Source organism: Syngnathoides biaculeatus, chromosome 3 (genome assembly GCF_019802595.1).
Source record: "Syngnathoides biaculeatus isolate LvHL_M chromosome 3, ASM1980259v1, whole genome shotgun sequence".
Taxonomy (NCBI): Eukaryota; Metazoa; Chordata; class Actinopteri; order Syngnathiformes; family Syngnathidae; genus Syngnathoides; species Syngnathoides biaculeatus.
Window position 1 is genome coordinate 37,602,968 of NC_084642.1, and position 18,731 is coordinate 37,621,698.

General features: G+C 43.4%; 1 protein-coding gene across 1 annotated transcript in view; it reads left to right on the forward strand.

Moving 5' to 3' along the window:
- Nucleotides 1-18,731, forward strand: part of LOC133498606 (multiple epidermal growth factor-like domains protein 11) — a 217,556-nt gene that overhangs the window by 122,217 nt on the left and 76,608 nt on the right. The window contains exons 6-8 of the mRNA XM_061815677.1: nucleotides 16,526-16,772; nucleotides 17,756-17,876; nucleotides 17,958-18,094. Of these exons, the coding sequence (XP_061671661.1) occupies nucleotides 16,526-16,772; nucleotides 17,756-17,876; nucleotides 17,958-18,094 (505 nt within the window). The remainder of the gene's footprint in view (nucleotides 1-16,525; nucleotides 16,773-17,755; nucleotides 17,877-17,957; nucleotides 18,095-18,731) is intronic.

An 18,731-nucleotide genomic window follows, 5' to 3' on the forward strand; every position in this document is an offset into this window, starting at 1 on the left:
GAGATAGCGAGGGTGGAGGACTTCAAATATTTAGGGTCAACAATCCAGAGCAATGGTGAGTGTGGTAAGGAAGTGAAAAAATGGGTCCAAGCAGGTTGGAACAGCTGGCGGAACGTGTCTGGTGTGTTATGTGACAGAAGAGTCTCCGGTAGGAAAAAGGGCAAAGTTTATAAAACAGTGGTGAGGCCAGCCATGATGTACGGATTAGAGATGGTGGCACTGAAGAAACAACAAGAAGCAGAACTGGAGGTAGCAGAAATGAAGATGTTGAGGTTCTTACTAGGAGTGAGCAGGTTAGATGGGATCAGAAATGAGTTCATTAAAGGTACAGCCAAAGTTGGATGTTTTGGCGACAAGGTTCGAGAGAGCAGTTTTCAGTGATTTGGACATGTCTAGACGCAAGAGAGTGAGATATATTGGTAGAAGGGTGCTTAGGATGGAGCCGCCAGGCAAAAGAGCGAGAGGAAGACCAAAGAGAAGCTTGATGGATGTTGTGGGGGAGACATGAGGGCATTTAGGGTTAGAGAGGAAGATGCAGGATAGGCTAAGATCTAAAAAGATGACACGCTGTGGCAAGCCCTAACGGGACAAGTCGAAAGGAAAAGAAGAAGAAGAAGTCCATTTCATTCTTTTATTCTATTCTAATCTGTTCATTATTATTATTATTCAATTATTAGACCACCCTTGTTTCCTCAGTGTTTTGTTCATTTTTAATGTCAGGAACAACTACAAATTGCTTGGACATATATAGTGACGATATCAAAAATAGCTCATAATAATTTAAGAGCTGCTTTTCCATGGTTTTATTGATAGTAACCAAAATCACTGAATACAATTAAAATAACTTGTGACAGTGAACATTGGCCCTCATTCTGGAGTTCTGCAATCATCCCCCAAATTTTGCTCAAAAACCATATCTGAGCAATGGTGATGTAATTGGCAGAGGCAGGACTGACATCCCCATACTATAGTGTGTGTTTCTTTCGGCTTGTCCCTTTCAGGGTCGCCACAGCGTGTCATCTCAGATGAACGCACATATGTTTGGCACAATTTTTACGCCGGATGCCCTTCCTGACGCAACCCTTCTCAGGGAGTGGAGGCCCCAGTGGGATATGAACACACAACCGCTGGTTTACCAAACCAGTGCTCTAACCACTGAGCTACAGGGCCTCTTCATCCCCATACTATAGTGAAAGAAATAATTATTTGATTCCTCACTGAGTTTATAACCCCACCCACTGATAAAAGAAACAAGTGGTCTATAATTTTAATTGTCTCTGTTGAGACCAGCCACTTCTGGTAAGTGATTCATTTTCATCTATATTCACGAGTACTGTGAGCTGTTTCTTTGGTGTATTGAGTCAGTTACCTTTGTAAAACAATTTGGGATGATGAAATCACACAGGAGTTAGGGTTTATGAAGTTTTTGTGTGATCGATGAGATATCTCACTGCAGACTTTGTTGATGCTGGCTGTCAACCTGTTTTATCAGGCTTGGACACGTGTAAAAAGGTTTTTGGACAATGCCAGTTAAAATTTCTTATGAGAAAATAGTTGTAGTCAGTAAAAATAAAAAACAGCAGTTATGAAAAATCCTCCATAATTTTTCTATTGTATTCTGGAGGTCTACAAATTGTTAAAACAAGCACCTTCGGGTCATCTTTAACTAAAATACAGAGATATTCATCCATCCATTAATTTTCTTAGCTGGTTATCCTCACAAGGGTCACAGGGAGTGCTGGAGCCTATCCCAGCAGTCGACGGGCAGGAGGTGGGGTACACACTGAACTGGTTGCCAGCCAATCACAGGGAACATAGAGACAAACAGCCGCACTCACAATCACACCTAGAGGCGATTTAGAGTGTCTAATTAATGTTGCATGTTTTTGGGATGTGGAAGGAAACCGGAGTGCCCAGAAAAAAACCATGCAGGCACAGCGACAGCATGCAAACTCGATCGAACCCGGGAGATCAGAACTGTGAGACCAACACTATCCAGCTGACCTACCGTGCCGGACAGAGATATTTTTGAAAGATCTAAAATCACTCACTATAATTTCAGTACACTGAAATAATGACTTAAAAATAACAGCAATACCATTCTTTTTTACCCTATTCAACACCTCTTCATTAAAATTAAAATTCTGGTGTTGCCTCATTCAAAATGCAAAATTACAGCTAGTTTCTGCTAACCATGTTTCATTTTGTGGAAAAAAAATCCAGGTCATAAGTTTTAATGATGTTATTAATCAACGTTGATTTATTATCCAGTGATCTGATGTTGAAGAGATTGTCTTGCAGAGATAACGGGAGACAGTGGTTTGATAGGTCCAAATTTTATGTTCTCTAAGTTTGTAGTTCTACTTTTTTTGTGTCTTATTTCTTTGAATTTCTGTCCATTGTAATTAGAAGGATGAAAAAATCCTGGGATACACAGGGGTGTGACTTATTCTGGAAAAGACCCTGCAGATTCGCAGATAAGATTCTTCAATGATAAAGGAGGGGCCCTTCTTATCTTAGTGGTTTCAGTCAAGAGGAGATGGGAGGAAGGTCTTGGTGTGGTGTGGCCTGGATTCCAAAATTGACAATAGCCTTCATTCTGTCTGTCGGAACTAGCAGGGCTTTTAGGCTAGTAGTGAGTGAGTTTAGAGTTGGGCTTAGCTCCAATGGGGCAGGGAGGGGTGTGGGAGATTCTAAGTGCTGCCTCATCTCATTCCTCATTTGTTCCTGCGATTGTTTGGGTGACGCTGATGAATCCATCTGTACCTTGTGTCACTTTATCTCTTGTTCTGATTGTTTGGTAATAACTGCAGACTCCTTCTGTGCTTTTTGTCCTTCACCTGTCAACAAGGCCTATGTTTTCCTTTTGGGCTGCTGAAGGATGTAAAAAAATGTTGGGAGCCAATAACCTATACCCTTGTCTATTTTGACAGAAACCATCTGCCTTGTTAATCAGTACAGAGGAGGACCCAAATGGAGGACTCCGGAGACGCACAGGCAATTTTGGAAAAGTGTTTTTTTTGTTCCAAAGTCGGGGATCAGGCAGACAGCTAAGTAGAGCAGCGGTAACTAAGACGTCAGGTGTAGAGAGCAGGTACGCGGGCAAGAAGGGGTCAGTACACGGGAGATCGATCAGAGATCGCAGGAGTATCAAATACGTCAAGCTTACGGTCGGTCGGTCGGAGGACAGGCAGAGGTCAGTACACCAGGGTTCATGATCAAGTATACGGGAGTGCGGAAACGGGGCATGGGTGGCGACGATCTGGCAAAGCCAGACCGTCCACTGGGTCCTATATATACACAGGGGTTAATCACTGCGCCTCCTAATCAGTGCAGATGTGTGGGGACCCGCACACCCAGGGCTGGACCGGCAGTACCCCCCTCCAAGGCGCGGATCCCAGACGTGGCTAAACAAAAAGAAACACACACACAAAAATTAACATGACCAGGGGCGGGTGGAAAGGGGGTGGGTGGCCATCCAGGCCACCCAAAGCGAGGCGTTCGCCTGGACAGGTCAGGAGGACGACCCAGATGCCAAGCACCAGGGTCCCTACGGGGTGATTTGGGTGGACGTCCTTGAGGAGAGACCCAACGGCGAAAAAGAAACCAGACAAAAGCATGCAACTGCTCCGGACGAAGGCCTCCCAAGATGTGGTTCCGAGACGACCGGGCATCGGTCGCTGCTGAGGCTTGGTCGGAAGACCACCGAGGCTTCATCATGAGGCGGGTGGGGATCAGTCTCTGCCGAGGCTAGGTCATGAAGCGGTTGGGAATCATCAGGAGTGAGGAGGGTGACGGAGAGAATGGCCAAAGCCATGACCACGATCACAATCATAGCAATCCCAATGCCTTTCCAGTTCCAGGGTGGGCGATCTGAACTCCCCTGCTCCTGTCGCCGTCGAGACAGGGGTGTGGGATGGTTGCAGGCCGGGCGCCGCCGGTACTCGAATGAAGGGGACTGTGATGCCATCGCCGTCTGCCGGACAGGAACATGAGGATGCCAACGAGCCGTCGCCACTTTCTGGACAGCAACGTGAGGCGGCAGCGGAGCCATCGCCACCTCCTGGACAGCAACGTGAGGCGGCTCCGGAGCCGTCGCCACCTCCTGGACAGGAACGTGGCATTTGGAGAGTGGCTCCTGAAACCCCACAGGTGGCAGAACGCTGCGTTGTTGCTCTTTCGGTGTTTGCCTTGGCACTCCTGAACTTGTTCATGAATGAGAGTCGCCTCCTTCAGACGGAATCCGACTGGCTCATAGTTAGGGATCCCGGAGGAGAACTGGTAGACACGAGGGGGCATGAACAGATCATTCTTGGGAACAGCATGGAGCGACGGGAATGAAAGTCCTCCCCCTCTTAACTGGAGGAAAATAGTTCCCCTCATTTTCATCTGAATTCATTCCATCCTCTGAATTTAAGCCCTCTGCAATACGTTTCTGAGTCTTGTTCTTTGCGAAAACATAGGCCTATCTTTGATCGCCAATTCCATCCTTTTCCTTCGATGGTCGCCCGGAAGCCTGTCGCCACCGCGACGCAGGTGTGATGCATCAGTGAATCTGTTGCCACCAGCAACGTGAGCCCAGTTCGGAAAGAGTCAATGGATACCGTGGCGTGAGAATGGGTCAGCAGCGCGTCTATCAAAACCGTGACATGAGCATGGCTAGGCGGCGGATCTGTTTCCACTGCAACGTGAGCTAGGCTCGGTAGCAGAGCAGTGGCTACCGCAGCGTGAGCTTGGAGTGAATCTGTTAAAACTGCGACGTGGGCGTGGCGAGGTAGCGGATCTGTTTCCACTGCAACGTGAGTTTGGCTCAGTAGCGGATAAGAGTCTGTTGCAACCGCGACATGGGCGTAGCTTGACTCGTTATCTAAGCCCTGCCGAACCAGGGCCATGAGGGCCACCAATTTGGCGCTCTGCTGGTCTATTTCCGCCCGCATTTCGCGGTAGAAAACCTCGTGATCCTCGAGTCGCTGCACCTCAGGATTTGGTGACCCCTCCTCCCTCTGGGCTGGAAGTTTCGCCACCAGCTCCAGGTCTGCTGGTTTGGTCGTTGCCGGTGAGGAAAGGGATGGACGAGGACAGTGTCTTTGTCGGCACGCAGCAGAAAGTACAAGGAGGCACCATGCTTGGGCATCTCCTCTGGCCGCCACGCGGAGGACCCGGGTAAATGGCCAAGCGGGTTCCCAAAAAAAGATTGGATAATGAGGACTTGGATGCACAGGGTGAAGGCACTCGGGAGCTGGAAACACGGGGAGGTGAAACAAACTGACTGGGACTAAAAATAGGGAGAGGAAAGTCACAGTCAAAATCTGAATCGTAGTCAGGCCGCCGGTCATATAAATCAAGGTCTTCCTCAAAGTCCGAAAAATCAGAGTCCAAAAAACTATCAGGTGGTGAGCGGGTTGTGCTCGGAACATAATCATGACACGCAGGCGGTGCGTGTGACACGGAGGAAGGGGACAACATCATGGAGCCTACCCGGATAGGACAGGCTTGGTCCTTCGGCAGTCGGTTTACTCGCCAGGTCTTTCCTGCTGGGTCCTGTGTTGGCCAGATCATTCTGTCACGACCCATCGGTACAGAGGAGGACCCAAATGCAGGACTCCGGAGACGCAGAGGCAATTTGGGAAGAAGTGTTTATTCGTTCCAAGGTTGGAGATCAGGCAGACAGCCACGAAGAGCAGCGGTAACTAAGACGTCAGGCGTAGAGAGCAGGTCCGCAGGCAAGCAGGGGTCGGTACGCGGGTGATTGATCAGAGATCACAGGAGTATCAAAGACGTCAAGCTTACAGGGTCAGTCGGTCGGAGGACAGGTGGAGGTCAGAACACCAGGGTTCACGAACAAGAATACGGGGGTGCAGGAACGGGGCATGGGTGGCAACGATCTGGCAAAGCCGGACCTTCCACTGGGTCCTATATATACACAGGGGTTAATCACTGCCGAGGTGAGGTGCAGGTGTGGGCCTCCTAATCAATGCAGCTTTGCGGGGACCCGTACACCCAGGGCTGGACCGGCAGTACCATGACAGTCTGTGCTCCCAAAATAAGGCAGAAATGAATGAACTATATTCATTGATAGTGCCATACAAACTCATACTTGTCTAACTGCCTGATGCTACTGAAATGTTCATCTCAAAATTGGACCATTGTGAGAGGTAAATTTATGAAAATATCAGCATTTAAACATGATACTTTTAGGAGGAGATTAACAAAATCTCACTTCAGTACCTCTGATTGCTGCCTGACAACATCCGGTCTGCGTGTATGACAGATTTCATAGTTGGGTGCTCATTCGTGATATTGTGGATTTTGTTTCATACCTTTCAGTGGTCGTGGGGTTGAGCATTATTGGCAAGGGCCTTATATAAGGAACTCAAATCTGTTTGTAAGTCTGATGTCAATGTTTTGCATTGACAAGCATCTTCTTTTCTTATCCCTGGGTGTAGTGACTGTCCACACGCGCTCTCTCAGGGTTGAAGAAGCATGTAACACAAGCCGGATGGATTCCTTGGTAACATGCTGCTGTTGTGTCCTCTCTTTAAGATGTTGTCCCATATCTTTGGGCTTTGCAATGCCAGGGAGAACTGCTGGATGATCCTTGACCATTTCCAGTCCCCATCCACTAATTGGCTGTTTGTTAGCATACTTCTGCTCACCATTTTGAGACATTGGTAGAGTGGTTTCACTCTCAAAAAATATATATTTAAATCAACAGACTAAACTTGAAGACAGTGGTATTTTGTTTGCAAGACCGCCATCTTCTGTAGCAGTTTGTGATAGTCTTCAGTGGAAAAGGAGCAATCATGTTGTTTGTCTCGTTGCTAATTACCAGGCCATGCTCACGTAATCGTAAGTATATAAATATAAATATATTGGAATATAGCAATGACTGACTATATCTACAAAACCTTTTACAGTCCCACAAGTTAAAAAAAATATCCAGGAGTCACTTCTTCTACTTTCTTTGAAACATGGAAAACAACCTTATCAGGAACAAAAATTAAAACAGAGGTGAGCAAAGCAGAAAAGCATCTTCACTAAAAAGCATAAAACTAGTCCCAAGAGAACAAGTGAACAAGAAACTGGTTCACCAAAGTGTTCTAAATGTCCAAGTTTAAGCTCTTTTAAATAATGTATTAAAACGATGAAACTTTCCCCTTTTTAAAGATCTCCATGGAAACACATTGGTTAGTCACTTCCAACCCAATTGGTGATCTAAATGATTATGAGGTCTTTATCAAGACTTTAATCCATGTAACATTGGATTAGTAAAGGGGTTTGATATAGTACACTGTATATGTAGGTGTCTTATTTCCTAGCAAACATTTTCCCTACCCCAATAATGTCATCAATCCTGCTTGTGTGAGAAGAAATGGAGAAATGTTATTCAGAAACCTTTGATTACACATTTTCCCTCAAATCGCACTTGAGCTAACGTTGGTCCAAACCTCAAGATAGACAACCCATTATAGTGTAAAACAATTTGCCCAGTCGACACTGCTTCCTCACCCGCTTCACTACTCTTTCTCTAACCCCCACCATTTCTCTCTCTAACTGCACATTAATTTCCACAGAATGTGTTCATCACACATCGCTATCTTTCATCTGAAGTGGCCAGCACAATAGATATAGTTTACCTTTAACTTGGAAACAGTGAGAAATTATTCATTGGCTGTATTCTTCCACTTTGGTCCTGACATGACGAGCACATTGGTAGCTTCCATCTCTTGTCCCACTCCTTCCTCTTCTTGACGCCTGGCAAAAAAGTTCAACAAAAAAAAAAAAAGAAAGCATGAAAGCAACAATCGCAAGTACAGTAGTGTTCAAAATAATAGCAGGCCAATGTGACTAACCAGATTGATCCACATTTTCATCATATTTATTATTGCTACATGTCAAAGAAGGTACCAGCAGGTGCAGTAGATTCTCAGAAAGACCCCACATTTATGACATACACAGTCTTAATCAGAATCAAAATCAGAATGAGCTTTAATGGCCAAGTATGTAACAACTGTTGGAGGATGTTGTTTTCTCCACGTGTTCGCTCAATTTTGGGTAGTGAGAATATTTGTTATCCAAATACAGGGTGGAGACGATGAAGAGTTTATTTGAAGATTTTTACTTACAGAATATTCTGGGCACTTATGAGTTCCAGACAATGGCTGTAGAAGCTCACAAGTGCACAGGTACAGAGAAAGCACACATCTTTAATCTCGTCAGAAGGGCAGACCATGGGCGGTCTCAAACCTGTGGGATGACATCGAGGCTTTCCAGTTAGACAAAGGTTTCTGTCTAAACCGGTTCTAGTTGGCAATGGATTACTACAAAGTTTCCAGTATACAGTTCAGCAAAGTTAGCCTATGTGCAGAGATGCGCAATATCATTCAAGGATACATCTGGCTACAGAACAGAGCCCCACCGAGGACATGAGGAAATTGTGCAGTCATGACTAAATATGGGCATAAGACACACTTTACAACACATAAGGAATTTGTCTCTGGTAGTCGGTGCCACCCTGGCACGACATTCAGGACAATAGGAAAACATAGGCCTTGTTGACAGGTGAAGAACAAACAAACCAACAAGAAGAAAAAACATTCACTTATTAGGAACTATTCGTTATAAGAGTCACAGATGTGCAAGACGCAGAGTCTTCTTCATTTAGAGCAGTTAAGAATGCGTCTACGCCCCACATTATGTTAAGCTTGTACAGAGTGGCCTTACCCGTTCGCGGTTCCCTTTTTAGACCAGTGCAATGAGAATTATACAAAGGGAGCGGGTTAAACTGACGAATCATGCAATAGTCTACTGCAAAATCAATGTTATGGTGTGGCCATCTTAATCCCCAGACTTTGGGGTGACATAAAAAATGCTGTTTCTGAAGCAAAACTAAGAAATGCAAATGAATTGTTAAATTTCGTTAAGGAATCTTGGAGTGGAATAAAAGCTGAAAGGTGCCATAAGTTGTTAGACTCCATGCAGCACAGATGTGAAGCAGTTACATATATATATATATATATATATACGTGTGTGTGTGTGTGTGTGTGTGTGTGTGCGTGTACACACACACATATATATGTGTGTGTACATATATATAAATATATACGTAATCATGGCCTATACAAATGGGACCACACCTAGGGTCTGGCCTTTGCCAGATTGTTGCATCATGGTTCTTTCACGTTCTCTCGTGATTCTGTTCCTGCTCTCATGAAACCAACTCCTGCCTGCCTACTAACCTGCCTTTCATGCCTGCCGATTTCATTACTGCTGCTTCCATGGAATGCCCGTTGGGTTCTCGACTCCGGAATGAATAAAGACGTTTCCCAAACCACCTCTGCGCCTTCCGAGTTGTGCATTTGGGTCCAACCCCATGTTCTAGTCGTGACACGGTGGACCACCTGTAAAGCATTGGCCTCACAGTTCTGAGGGTTCAATCCCGGCCCCACCTGTATGGAGTTTGCATGTTGTCCCCGTGCCTCTGTGGGTTTTCTCCGGGCACTCCGGTTTCCTCCCACATCCCAAAACCATGCAACATTGATCGGAGACTTGCCCCTAGGTGTGATTGTGAGTGCGAATGGTTGTCTCTATGTGCCCTGCAACTGGCTGGCATTTAGCCCGCCTCCTGCCAGTTGATAACTGAGATAGGCTCCAGCACTCCCCGATAAGTGGCTAAGAAAAAGGATGGATGGATGTTGTAGAGTTATTAATTTTGTAGGTTTACAGACTTATTTTTCTAATGATTGATGTTTGTCTGTAAGCTGTAAACTGTTTCATCCATCTGGCCAGCCCTTCCCCTCATCGACTGATGTCCCATACAGCCTGAAATATTCCGCCACTAATTACAATAATTAATTGAATATAGGAAATGTTTCCGAATGTAGGTTTGTGGGTCAATTGTCTCCGGACAACTCAACATTGTTTGGCATAGTTATAAAATGCAAACACCTGAACATAATTTAAAAACAATCCATTGTTATTTTTGTAGCTTTTAAACTATCTGTAATGGAATATTGTATGTAAATAATTTGTTACGTTGGTAGGGTTGCTTAACACACTGCTTCTTTTTTTTGTTTACCAACTTGTCAAAGGACTCAACGGCAGTGTAAAAATATGCTAAGGAAAACAATTTTATCTGTTCAAGTATGTCACCTTGACTAAAGTACTGTGCATAGCCGAGAAATAAAAGGTTGTCATTGGAAACAGATTGTATGTCAACCATCAAATTTTACATAAGCACTACTGTTTTCCTGCTTATTCCTTTCCTATATGTTTCTCTGGAGGTGAATTATACAGCCTTTAGGTAATAAGTTGTCACTTGTTCTAATAACTTTTCTTTTAACCTCACTGATATCAAGTAATGATAAATTATGAAATTGTGCTCCTGTATTGTTTTTAAATCCTTTAGTTCCTATTTCATTTTATGGAACCAGCAATTGCCGTTCGTTTGAAAATCCAAGGGTAATTACTACTTAGATTTTTTTTTTTACATGTGCTTCTTTGAATTAGTTTTGGCTCTGCTAAACCTCGAAATGACAAAGATTCATTGCCAGTCCTCTGAGTTAACATCAATGTTTGACTTCTAAAGCAGTAACTGGCAGTTAAAAATTATTTATTTGTCCGTGTGTGTGTGTGTGTGTGTGTGTATACACTTGTGCGTGTGTGGTATGATTAGTTATTTCATTGGCAATTGCATGACATTAAATTGTAGTTCAGCAGGTCATTCATTGGCTGACAATGGTATCTTACTGTAGCTTTTACTTTTTGCGTGAGTTATTAGACAGATGCAAGCCTAATGGCAGATACACATCAGCTTCATGAACATTTATTCAACCATGCAACAAGCCATTGCTGTTGAATATGAGTCTCCAATCAGTCTATCTGTCATGCTGTAGGTGTAGGATGTTCGCATGATGCTCACACACTTTAGACTTCGCATTTCCATCCATCCATCCATTATCTACCGCTTTTCCGGGTCGCGGGGGAAGTAGCTTCAGTAGGGACACCCAGACTGCTCTTTCCCCAGACACTTCTTCCAGCTCTTCTGGAGGGATCCCGGAAAGAGACTTTGCATTTGTTTTTTTTAAATGTGATTTGTGAAGTAACGTTTGTTTTTTTTTTTATCATATTGAATTCAAACAAGAAGTAGAAGATCATATGCAAATTATAGGTCAAATCCAATTTGTTGTAGAAATAGCAAATCACTAAATGAAGTAATCCAATCCTAGATCCAGCTGTCAGCATAAAACCAAAAATAGGTGTGGAAATTAGTTAATGGCCATATAATAATTAAAGTTTTAAAACAACGTGGCATGGTAGATCAGGTGGAAAGTGTTGGCCTCACAGTTCTGAGGTCCCGGGTTCGATCACGGACCTGCCTCTGTGGAGTTTGCAATTTCTCCCCATGCCTGCGTGGGTTTTCTCCAGGCACTCCGGTTTCTTCCCACACCCCCAAACATTCAAAATTAATTGGACACTCGAAATTTCCCCCTAAGTCTGATTGTAATTGCAGCTGTTTGTCTCATTGTGCTCTGTGGTTGGGTGGAAACCAGTTCAGGGTGTACCCTGCCTCCTGCCCGTTGACAGCTGGGATAGGCTCCAGCACTTCCGTGACCCTTGTGAGGATAAGTGACTAAGAAAATGGTTGGATGGATGTTAAAACAACAAAAAGCTTCTTGAAGCCCTCACCTACATTTACAAACAAATATGGAGAACATAAACATATATATCATCACAGTTGCACCTCACACATTTTTTAAGTTTCTTTCGGCTTGTCCCTTTCAGGGTCGCCACAGCGTGTCATCTCAGATGAACGCGCATATATGTTTGGCACAATTGATGTCATTAAAATGAAAGAATAAATTGAATAAATTAAATGTAAAGTTTTAGGTGTTAATGCTGTATGTAATCTAATGGTGGTATGGTGGCACACGTGCAAAGTGTTGGCCTCACAGTTCTGAGAACCAGGATTCAATACTGGCCCCGCCAGTGTGGAGTTTCCATGTTCTTCATGTGCCTGCGTCGGTTTTCTTCGAGCACTCTGTTTTACTCCCACATCCCAAAAACATACAACATTAAAGCCCAAGTGACATGGCTATAAACATTCTAAAATACATATTGTAATGAAAAATACATATAACATTATTCACTTCAATGTCTATACGAAAAAATAAATATGAGCGGAGAGCGTGTCATCCATGTGCAAAGTTAGTGGTAGCCATATTGCCTGCAACGTCATCAGCAGACGTCACACTGGGACATTCGCGATTGAAAACACGTAGTGGCACCTGCTACGGGAGAGAAACAAGAGAGATTTTCCGAGTTTTCCAATGGCCCTTCTGATACTGAAGCTCTTTTCAAAGAAGAGAACATCTCACAATCAAGTGAAGTGACCGGCGCAATATTACCCTATCGTTTTAAGCCATTTTTAGATGATATGCGGATCACTTCTAACTAACAATAGACTCCCCGACAGTGTGTAGTTTACTCAGCCAAGAGCGACGACAACGCCATGGCCCGGGTGCGATGAGCCGGCCGAGCCAGGACGCTTTATGGCATTGTCATCACTTGTGGCTGAGTGCTCCATAGTTGGTAGCGTTGTTTATTGCTGTCGATGGCGTTTTTCAGCGCCGACGGCATCGGCGGCGTTGTTGAACAACAACAATGAACAACAACAATGAACAACAACGCCGCCAACTGTGGCGCATTCAGCCACGAGCGACAACAACACCATAAAGCGGTTGTTACGTTCTGAGAGGATTACGTATCCCACCCCAACGATTATTTTTTTTAATAGGTCTATACAGATCTACCTGTCATTTGGAACCCCACAGCTCTCGTCCTTTGCCCCTGTGCAATCCATTTTCCACGACGAACCGGGTCTCTTGGAAACATATGAAGAGTAAATCCATCCTCTCGAGTGTTTGAACAATATCCAGCAATACAACGAGCCGGCATTTTGGCGAACACAAAGGAACAAAGAGCTAATTTCCAGCAGGTAAAACAAGTACAAACACGAGACCCCGTCAGTGCACTCCTGCTGATAACGTCACTTCCTGCTTCTTCTCCAAAACAAATCCTTCAATAAGATTTTCATGGCGGGAGTTACAAAAACCCACATACGTCAAAATCTTGTTTTGTGGTGAAAAAAACAGATGGGTCCATTTTGAATGCCTTTGGGTTTTTTTTTAAATTTAAAACATACTAAAAATCAAGCATTTCATGTCAGTGGAGCTTTAATTGGAGACTCTAAATTGCCCCAAGTTGTGATTGTGAGTGTGACTGTTGTTTGTCTGTATACAGTGAAGAAAATGAGTACTTGAACACCCTGCTATATTGCAAGTTTTGCCACTAAGAAATCATGGAGGGGTCTGAAATTTTCATCGGAGGTGCATGTCCAAGGTGACAGAGATAATATAAAAAGAAAAATTCAGAAATCACAACGTATGATTTTTTAACAATTTATTTCTGTGATACAATCGCAAAAGAGTATTTGAACACGTGAGAAAGCCAATGTTAATATTTGGTACAGTGGCCTTTGTTTGCAATTACAGAGGTCAAACATTTCCTGTAGTTGTTCACCAGGTTTGCACGCACTGTCGGAGGGATTTTGGCAAACTCCTCTACACAGATCTTCTCTAGATCAGACAGGTTTCTGAGGTGTCGCTGAGAAACACGGAGTTTCAGCTCCCTCCAAAGATTTTCTATGTGGTTTAGGTTTGGAGACTGGCGAGGCCACGCCAGAACCTTGATATGCTTCTTACGGAGCCACTCCTTGGTTTTCCTGGCTGTGTGCTTCAGGTCATTGTCATGTTGAAAGACCCAGTCACGACCCATCTTCAATGCTCTGACTGAGGGAAAGAGCTTGTTCCCCAAAATCTCACAATACATGGCCGCGGTCATCCTCTCCTTAATACAGTGCATTCGCCCTGTCCCATGCGCAGAAAAACACCCCCAAAGCATGATGCTACCACCCCCATGCTTCACAGTAGGGATTGTGTTCTTGGGATAGAACTCATCATTTGTCTTCCTCCAAACACGGTTAGTGAAATTTATGACCAAAACATTCCCTTTTAGTTTTATCTGACCACAAAACTTTCTCCCATGACTCCTCTGTATCATCCAAATGGTCATTGGCAAAGTTAAGGCAGGCCTTGACATGTGCTGGTTTAAGCAGGGGAACCTTCCATGCCATGCATGATTTCAAACCATTACGTCTTAATGTATGACCAACCTTGAAAACGCTGGTACCAGCTCTTTTCAGGTCATTGACCAAGTCCTGTCGTGTAGTCCTGGGCTGATTCCTCACCTTTCTAAGGATTATTGAGACCCCACGAGGTGATATCTTGCATGGGGCTCCACTCCGATTGAGGTTGACCGTCATGTTTAGCTTGTATTTTCTAATGATTGATCCAACAGTGGACCTTTTTTCACCAAGCTGCTTGACAATTTCTCCATCACCCTTTCCAGCCTTGTGGAGTTGTACAATTTTGTCTATGGTGTCTTTGGACAGCTCTTTGGTCTTGTCCATGTTACAAGTTTGCGTCTTACTGATTCTATGGGGTGGACAGGTGTCTTTATGCAGCTAACGACCTCTCACAAGTGCATCTGATTCAGGATAATACATGGAGTAGAGGTGGACTTCGCTCTGGGCACAATGTCACACACCTAACACGTCACATCCGCGCACATATGTCACGTGAATCGCAAAAAAGGCAGCGCCCCTGAAAATTCGTAATTGTCGATAAAAATCTTCTCAAAACACTTTGAATGAGATAGGACTTAACATCAAGTTGTCAAAATAGAGTACATATTACTTGACCTATTGGATACATTGCTCATGCCAAGCACTGGATTTCCCCTTTAAGTATTTTCATTTACCTTAGAAGCAGGGCGGCCCAAGTTGTAATGGCACCCGAGGTGAGATATCCAAGCCGCAAACCCCTTTCAACATCATCTCTACATTACAACAGAGGTTGAGAGGGAAAATTAAACAGAACATTAATTTCACTGGTTTTCTCTGGGCAGTCCGGTTTCCTCCCAAATCCCAAAAAACATGCATTAATTCGAGACTCTAAATTGCCCCTAAGTGGGATTGTGAGTGTGACAGTTGTCTGTCTCTATGTCCCCTGCGATTGGCTGGCAACCAGTTCCTCTTTTTCTTCTGACGATGGATCCGGTTTCCTCCTCTTCTTTGTCTTCGACCCACAGTAGCTGAATTTCCACCGACGCCCTGCAGGTTAGCAGTGCCGGGGGCGGGCGTTGTTAACCTGGGCCACGACCGATCCGCTATGGGATTCTTTCGATGAACGCTCAAATTTGTTTGCCACAGTTTTTACGCCGGATGGCCTTCCTGACGCAACCCTCTGCATTTATCCTGGCTTGGGATTGCACTGGTTTGTGCCCCATAGGGCTGCATTTGTGAAGGAATATATGATGTGAAATTTATGACATTCCACCCAGCCCTATGCCCTGCAACTGGCTGGCAACTAATTCAGGGTGTGCCCCACCTTTCACCTCAAGATAGCTGGGATAAGCTCCACGCCTGCAACCCTAATGAGCATAAGCGGTACACAAAATGAAGGAATCATCCAGCCCTATTTCACAAAGCATTCCCGAACAATATGTACATGCCACTCAGAAAGCAACAAGTGATTGCATCACTGAAAATTATTCCTTTACTGGGTAAGATCTTGTCAGAGTATCATCCGGTTTTTAATTTACTGGAAAAAAGTTCTGCTTTGTGCCAGCAAGCGACTAATGATCAAAGCCATTAGTGACTTGATTTTGTCTCTTTCCTGTTGAATAATTGAGGCTTTGAGAGTATAAAGGATTTGATGGTGGTGGCTCGTGAGTTAAGAGTAATAAAGACAATTCCCCTCTCTGAAAGCAAGGCAGAAGATGAGAGAAAAAAAGAGGACAGGAGGAATGTGTATAAATAAAATAGGAGGAAATAAGAGTGGGATAGAGAGAAAGTGATGCTACTTTTTTCTTTTCTCTACTCTGTTCAAACATTCAATGTACTACAGCACATACAGTAAAGTGCTCCTCATCCTTCTTTGTTTTTTTTCAACTCATTGTATGAGAGTTTTGTTTTAACTACTAAGCCGCTTAGGACACAAGACACTGCTGTATGAATGTTGGTTTTACATTAACATCTTTGCAATGGCCAAAATATTCTCCAACCCACCAAAATGTCATGTATATATTAGCAAATATCATGTTTATTACCTTGATGGTCTTGTTGTATGATTAATTGTTTTTTTAACAGCAGTGGTTTTAATTTACATTGAATTTAACAGTATCTTCTTGATTCCTTTCTTGATTCCTTTCTTGAGCTTTTCATCTAGTTCCGTCAATAATACTAAAACTGTCTGCACCTCCATTTTAGATATTTGAATAAATCCATGCGTTCATGAATTTATTATTGTTAATATTCATGTGGAGATCTAAATGACTCCTCAAATAAAATAAATGAGGTAATGTTTGGTATTAAATGTTGACTTCCTCATTTCTATTTTTCTAGCCTGTGAAAGTGACTTCTGGGGTCCTCACTGCAATAATCGCTGTCAGTGTCAGAATGGCGCAAAATGTAACCCGATCACAGGAGCCTGCGTCTGCACAGATGGCTATCAGGGCTGGCGTTGTGAAGAACCCTGTGAACCTAACTTATATGGCAAAGACTGTCTGCTTGAGTGCCAATGCCTAAATGGTGCAAGATGCCACCATGAAAGCGGCGAGTGTCTCTGTGCACCTGGATACACCGGGACCTTGTAGGTATCTTTTCATTGTTGATAAAGTCTTTATGCTTGTTTCTTGAGTTCTGTAGTAGTAAATTACATTGCAGATGATCTATCAATCCATCTTCTCTAATTATTATTATTATTATCCATTCATCCATCCTTTCTCTTAAACACTTCTTCTCATTAGGCTACTGGGCTTGCTGGAGCCTACCCCAGCTATCTTTATGGAAGAGGCGGGGTAGACGCTGAAGTGGTTGCCAGCCAATCACAGGGCACATAAAAACAACCATTCACACACACATTCAGATCTACAGGCAATTTAGAGTCTTCCATTGACCTTTTATGCATGTTTTGGGATGTGGGAAGAACACTGGAGTGCCCGGAGAAAACCCACACCGGCACGGGGAGAACATGTAAACTCCACACAGGCGGGGCCAGGATTTGAACCCTGGTTCCCAGAACTGTGAGGCCAATGCTCTAACAGCTGCATCACCGTGCTGCCCCATTTTTATCATTATCATCATTGTTGTTGTTTGTTTACCATTGTATTTTCAATATGAAGTACTCTTTACTTTGTTAATGCAGTTGTTTTTTAGTGGTGTATAAAAAAGTTGAGTATATTTTAATCTCAGTATTGATTTTGATCCAAATACAAAAACATTACGGATATATAGTACTAGTCCACCGTATGTGATTATTTCATTAAAAAAGGCTTTTTTAACATACAACATATTATTTAAAGTGTGCTAAAATACACTTAATAACTCTATTAGATACCCTAGTATTTTTTTTCTGATAAAAGTCCCAATGAGAAGTGCATCTGCATCTGTGTGTTTTTATTTTGTATTTAATACATTTAAATATTTTTATTTAAATTGTTTGTATTGTTTTCTCATTTTTAAAAAGCTTGTCTAAAAAGAATGACTTGTCCTTACTGTGTTTTAAAAATCTATCTTGCCAGTTCAAACGGAACTTCTGTCATTCTAAAATGGACTGATGTTCTTTTGCCCCAGTTGCGAGGACCCTTGCCCATCAGGAAAGCACGGCTCCCTGTGTGAGCAGCGCTGTCCCTGTCAGAATGGTGGAATGTGCCATCATGTGACTGGAGAGTGTTCCTGTACTGCCGGTTGGGTGGTATGCTGAACTTTGGAACCTTTATTGTAGACAAAGATGTGTAATAAACAAATGTGAGAGCTTGTTGTCATCCCTTTTCAGGGTCCCGTGTGTGCGCAGCCATGTCAATTTGGCTCATTCGGCATCAACTGCTCCCAGGAGTGCACTTGTCGTAACGGAGGCTTGTGTGACCACATCAGTGGCCAGTGCCAATGCATTGCTGGCTACATTGGAGAAAGGTAGTGTACATTAACAGACAAAAAAGATGACATGACAATTATTAAAGATCACTTTGGGGAATTACCTCTATCCGAATGGAAGCAGTGTTAAAATTCATTCAGGACAATAACAACATTAGCAACGTTTATTACTCCTAAATTCGTTTTTAAAAATAAGACCTTGAAAACTATTAGGAGGGAATTGTGGCCCGTTCTCGGGAAAATATTTCTACTTTGGAGATATCACTTTACAAAAACACTTTGTTCAAGTTCAAGTAACTTTATTGTCAAATGTCTTATAAATATGTGACATACAACTTACCTCTCAGACCTGCAGTGCTATAAGAGACTAAATAGTTGAAAAAAATGAAAAAAAAATACAAATAAACTGGTCTTTCTAAAATATGTACATTATTCTTTCTATTACAGACAATATAACAAATATGGTCAGTCTGGCTAATTTAATGAGAACTACTGCCACGGCCCATCGGTACGGTGGAGGACCCAAATGCAGGACTCCGGGGACGCAGAGGCAGTTTGGGAGAACTGTTTTTTTTCGTTCCAAGGTCGGGGATCAGGCACACAGTCAAGTGGAGCAGCAGAGGTCAGGACGTCGGGCGTAGAGAGCAGGTCCACGGACAGGCAGGGGTCGGTACAC